The 6,060-nt window shown below is 48.4% G+C and overlaps 1 protein-coding gene across 1 annotated transcript in view; it reads left to right on the top strand.

Moving 5' to 3' along the window:
- Window positions 1-5,126, top strand: part of LOC119374665 (uncharacterized) — a 43,317-nt gene extending 38,191 nt beyond the window's left edge. Inside the window, exon 5 of the mRNA XM_037644828.2 lies at window positions 4,853-5,126. Within this exon, the coding sequence (XP_037500756.1) occupies window positions 4,853-5,102 (250 nt within the window). The 3' untranslated portion in view covers window positions 5,103-5,126. The remainder of the gene's footprint in view (window positions 1-4,852) is intronic.
- The last annotated feature ends 934 nt before the right edge of the window (window positions 5,127-6,060 follow it).

The raw sequence follows: 6,060 nt of genomic DNA, 5'->3' as shown, positions 1-6,060 counted from the left end.
AATCCGGTGGTGGTGCGCGGGGTGACCACCCTTACTGCGCATGCGCATACCATCTCCACACACCTCTCCACTCCCCTCACCATTCCCCCTGTCATCTACCCTCTCCCATTTCTCCTTTCCACTCACTCTCTCCCCTTCCCCTCCCCACTCACCCTATTCCCTTCCCCTCTCCACTTTCCCTGTCCCATACCCCTCTCCACTTCCCCTCCCCCTCCCCCTTTCCACTCTTCCTCTGAAACGCGGGCTAGACATGCCGAAATTCTCTCCTTCGCAACGCCGCGATGAGCTCGAGCGCATGCGCGTCCCCTCCCCTTCTCTCTCTTCTCCTACGCTGCCCCCTCTCGCCCGCCTGTCGACCGTGTTCCCCGCTCGCCCTGTGAGAATTAACGGCCAGGCTAGATGGAATATACGACGCGCGAAGCGTCGCTCTTCGCGTTCCACGACGCGAGCTCGGTAGCATGCCCCACGAACGCCAACGGAACGCGATCGTGCAAGTGCTCCGGCTTCGCATCTACTCATGGTCCCCTTTAGCGAGATATGGTGTAATTTTAACGCGGTAGCGTTAGAGAGCTCGTGTCGCAGAAATTCCGCTGTCGGCGTCGGCACCGTTGGTTGTGAGCGAAAAATCATCCGTGAGCGAAAAATCGAGAAAGTAGCAAATAAAATAAACGATAAAATCTTCGGTCCCAATGAGGATCGAACCCGGGCCGTTCGCGTGGCAAGCAGGTGTCTTACCACAAAGCCACGATGTTGCTTGCAGCTGCTTCGGACAAAAACACTACATAAATGTCATGTAGTGAAAGGAGTCTCGACGCATCTTGTTCGGCAGGTGTCACGACGAAAACGAGCCCATACGGTAGGCGCATTCGCGAGGCCATCAAACTACGTCGAAAAACGCCGGGATAGTGCAGCCATCGCCGCTTAATACACACACGAACTTTCAAACAGCTCTAAAAATGGACAACTATGTCCATCTAGAGGAAAACATATCAAGCCAACGCAGCAAACGCTAGATAATGTGCTGCCATCTGTCAGGGATTGTGAGAAATGTCTCGACTTTGCATGGCATCCGAGAGGGCCGGCGCGCGGCGTATATCTTGGAGGCCATGCGACTCTTGCTTTAGATTGAAAGCCTGCAAAATTCGCGCGCGTGCGTGCGTGTGTGTCTGTAACAATACACATTAATAAGTATGCACTTAGAGGTTGAAGTGCGCACTAGGGGCCGGATTTCGCTATCGCGTTCAACTCTTAAAGGCGAAGCTTAAGGGTCCCCCAATTTTTCCCTTACCCTCGTGAGGAGTAGGTGGCTAGAAACCCGCTTTCCAGGCCGACCTATCCTCCTTATCGTCATTCAACATTAAACCTGAAGTTTGATGCTGCATCTGTAGCTGATGACGATGAAGAATTATCGCTGAGCGTTTTGTAGGGGGTGGGAAGGTTTTAAGGGATCGACTATCAGTTTTTATGGTGCCTAATTTCTTTAGCGCAACGGAAGGCTTACCGGTGAGAGTGCCTACTTACGGAGTGGTAACGTGGAAAACGCCGCGGAACATTTGTAACCGGAATTTTTCTATCTGCGGTGAATGTGAAGTCGTATGCACAAGCGGCAACACATGCTGCAAACAGTGAGTGCGAGAGTGGTTTGTATTCGAGCGCGGCGGTTTACACTCTGCGAGCATGCGCCGCGGCTCTCCATGTTCCACAGGCTACCGTGAAGGCTGCGCCGCTTCTGACCGTGCAACTCCTTTTACCTCGTAAGCAGCACAAAATAGAGCGGGAATAGATAATAATATACGTACTCTAATATTCAGAACTAATTACGGCGCGCATGACTGCATCAGACTACGTGACCACGTACGACAATGTTATCGACGCCATAATCCAGCTTCAAGGCTATTCCGCTAGGCTGCGCGACATACCGGTTTTTTGTTACTTTTAAACACGATTTAAAAATATAAATCCCACTCACAACGCGAAAAGGATGCTGGAATCTGTCGTTACATTTCACGGTCTTTTGACTTCTACCAGGATCCAATCACACGTTCTGGCCAGTGGCCGGTCCCTTTAATCCATACGCTCGTTGCGCAATTCGCATTGTGTGACGCCTGGCTGCTATTCTTTTGCTCTTTTGCCACGCTATATTACAAATGTCAACACAATTCCTTGCCCGACATGACGCCTGTATAGGGCCTTTCTGTAAGGAAGTTTCAAGCAGCATCGAGTCTCTGTGGTTGAATACTCGACTGCCACGCAGAGGGCCAGCGTTTAAATCCCCTCCGATGCCGGGCATTTTTTTCTCAGTACATTTTTTTTCTTATTTCGCGCGATACCGGTTACGGAAACCGGCGGCGGCGGTGACGGCGGACGACTATGGCGCCAAAATCGCTGTTGTCGTGATCTCATAACAGCTTTCCCTGTAAAAAGAATATCATAAAGAGCATCACATCCTTTCCTTAGAAAGCACGTGGCATGCTACGACCAACTCACTCAAGATATTCGAGCGAGACGAGCTGTCGTAGCTACATAGCATTTACACGCATGTTCGTCGCGTCGCCTGGAGCTTGGCGATGACTTTAATTTTCGAGGTATAATTGGCTCAATTATTTACTCATTGCTGCCATTAATCACGACCCGTCGCGCGGACGGCGCATGTGGAAATGTGCCCTCGCCTAGAGCTACGGATGAGCTCTTTGATGTTCTCGAGTAGAAATAATGCGGGAGTAAATAACACAAATAACACCAACTTGCTTCTATAGAGCGCGAGAGACGCGCTATAACGTTAAACAACTCACAGTCCCTCCTGGAGGTATCTGACCTTCGGATATAATTGCGAGGTAGATATTACCGAAACAGATGCGTGGGCGAGTTGGCTCATGCCAAGAAACGATAAAACAGCCCAAAAAGAAAAAAAAAAAACTGAGCATACAAAATTACGCGCACATGAAGCGCGGATTCACAGCTCTTTGATTGCTTCGAACGCAAGGCCTTTTATGGCACGCATCAGATCAACAGAAAGGTGATTACAAGAAAACTCGTGACGAAAACAACACGTGTCAAGGAGTAGCCGAAAAGGATAAACAAGGAAACTGTGACAGCGCAGAGAAAAACCTAAAAAAGTGAAGCGTGGTCATGATATCCAAAGCGAAAGTCACTAAAGAATGCATGTACGTACACGTCTAAGAATTAAAAACAACTGACAAACAAAAGAAAACAAAACAAAGCCTGTCAGGAAGTTGCAACAGGCCGTAGATAAGTGGATGAAAACATGTGGTCAATGAAATGCTAGCGAGAAGGCATGCGCGCAATGCAGTATACCTCCTACTCTGACAGGGACGGCCTACTGACACAAGTGCCACCAAGCCTCGGAGTTTCGGCTGCCTCTAGAATTTCGCGAACAAGTTGTACGCCATGCTCACGTATGATAATGCACCATTTCAAAAGCGGGGAGCAGCCGCAATCACGGCAGTAATAATAGTATCTGAAATTTTACATGCCCAAACCGTGATATGATTACGAGGCACTGCGTAGTGGAGGACTGCGAAAATTCGGACCATCTGGTGTTCATTAACGTGCATTGGCATCGCACAGGCGTCTAGCATATCTCCTCCATCGGCGGCAATGTATCGCTATATGACTGCACTGCCTTTGTTATCGCAAGGTTTCTTGTAATCTTCCTTCTGTTGCTTTGATGCGTACCGTAAAAGGCATTGCGTTCGAAGAAATAAAATAATTGTTAGTCCGCGCTGTGTCTGCGCTTCCTTTTTGGGCGTTGTGTCTTTCTTGGGCTGTTTTATCTTTCCTAAACATTATCTACCAACTGATAGTATTCGACACACGTGCTTTTCCTAAAGTGGAAATACAGAAATTCACACAGGATTCGCGGACGTCTGTTCTGTGCTTGCAGCATATGTAAAGGAGCTTCGTTCACTGTGCGTACGCGACAAGGAAGCAAACTTATATCTAATTAAAACCACGCCGACGGTTTTGTTTCATCCCAGATGGAAGAAAAAGCAGTGGTTATAGGTTACATATCTTACTACTTTTTTTTTTCAAATATTTTACAGGAGATGGCATATGTAGCGTAAGTCATAGGTCCCAACAGTTGTTTAGGAGGGAGTAATGGCATACAAAACAATCATAACACATACAAAACACAATTACTGCACCACCTCAGATACCTACAAAAGAGGGTCGCGAGACAAGCGCCTGATTATATTGTCTGTACATCCGTTTTCACAATGTCCACGTTACGGAGCGCATGTCGTAGTGTTCACTATACGGTAAATTGGTGGTGGTTACTCTAGTGGGTGACGAGCAGTTACGAAGCGTATAGTATGGTCAGAAAAGGTGTCCGCTAATATTTTACTTAAATATTGTCTTGAGGAAATCTCTTTTGAGGCCTCTCGTTATAAAAAAATTACGGACACAGAAATGGTTGCTAATATTTATCGAATCTTCGACTTTTCAAAATGTGTCAGCAAATGCACGGCCGCGTTTGCTCACAGGCACATCATCATGTCTGTATGGCATCTGCTAGAGCAATTGATTTTCAGCTGTAGGATTTATTGAAATGCGTACGTTTCTTTACTTATCTTTCCAGTGCGTGCACGGGCGCGCGCGCGCGCGCGCGCGCGCGCACACACACACACACACACACACACACACACACACACACACACACACACACACACACACACACACTTGAGCAGAACTGATCATTTTTGTCAACGCTTCTTTAATAAATATATTCAAGGAGATGATACCTACGTGTCGCGGCAGTTATACATCTGTATACCGTGACTTCGCTTATGCAGTCGGCTCCACCGCCGTTGGGTTTCTTTTTTTTTTTCAGTCAGTACCACGACTTCTACAAGTGCTGCGAGGAGGCGCTGGCTGAGCACTGCCGGGACCCGGACGCCATCGAGCTGATGCACGAGACGACCGACAACGTGTTCGGCAACATGCTGAGCATCATCTGCGGACCCTACCAGAAGGACTCCACTCAGTGCCTGTCGCTCGATGCGCTGCCGCGGTACAGCAACTTCACCGCGGCCAAGAACTTCATCTCGCCCCTCAAGGCCATCGTGAAGTCTCTCGGTTGAATCGCGAATGACCGCTGACGAAAGTGAAGATCTTGAAAAACTATGAGCGCACAGAAAACACGGACGACAAAAAGACACACATATGCACACACATAGGCGCTACTTCCAACAAAATACCTGGGTATGACAACGTCAAAATAAAAAGTGTCATCTGGGGGGGGGGGGGGGGGGAGGGTGTTTGGGAGTTTGGCGCATCGATATGGGCTGATTGTGTGCTATAAGTAGCAGTGGATCACAAGAATGTATTTTGTTGGAAGTAGCGCCTACGTGTGTGCATATGTGTGTCTTTTTGTCGTCCGTGTTTTCTGTGCGCTCATAGTTTTTCGAGATGGAATACCAACGTGCCCAAACCACCGCACTGCTGAAAGTGAAGAGCGTGTAACAGCGCACCGAGACGGGACGGAAAACGAAAAAAAAGCACACATACACAGCGCCGACTAGCAACCGAATTTATTATGACTAGACAAGCAATAAGTAGGAAATCATAAGTGACGTCACAGCACCAGCAGGGCGAAACGCCCCCTTTATCAGGTTTCTCACCGGTACACTTGCACTCAACCCTCGAGGAAATACATTTCTTTTTGTGAAAGGCAACGGAAGGGGGGCTGACACATTCTTGAGTTCTTTTATGAATCTCGAAGGCTTCTCGAAGTCCTCGTCTCAGCCTCTCCGCGTGTACCGGTCTATCAATCTTCACTCTTCGAATGAAGGTCAGCATGCGCAGTCTGCAACATGCGCGGCAACAGTGCTCACGGTAGAATTTCGCACGCGTGTTCACATAGGCGATCATTGAGGTATTGTCCCGTCTGTCCTACGTACCAGTGTCCACAAGACAACCGGATCTCGTATACCACCTCGCCCTTACACGTAACAAACGGCTTCGCGTGCTTCTTGGTGCGCAGTTTTCGCGCAGGTTCACTGCAATTCACCTGTCGGCATAGGCTACTTAATTTGTTGG

The sequence above is a fragment of the Rhipicephalus sanguineus genome, chromosome 11 (assembly GCF_013339695.2).
Source record: "Rhipicephalus sanguineus isolate Rsan-2018 chromosome 11, BIME_Rsan_1.4, whole genome shotgun sequence".
Classification (NCBI taxonomy): domain Eukaryota; kingdom Metazoa; phylum Arthropoda; class Arachnida; order Ixodida; family Ixodidae; genus Rhipicephalus; species Rhipicephalus sanguineus.
The sequence above is the reverse complement of the archived record's forward strand: the minus strand, read 5'-3'. Positions and strand labels throughout refer to the sequence as shown.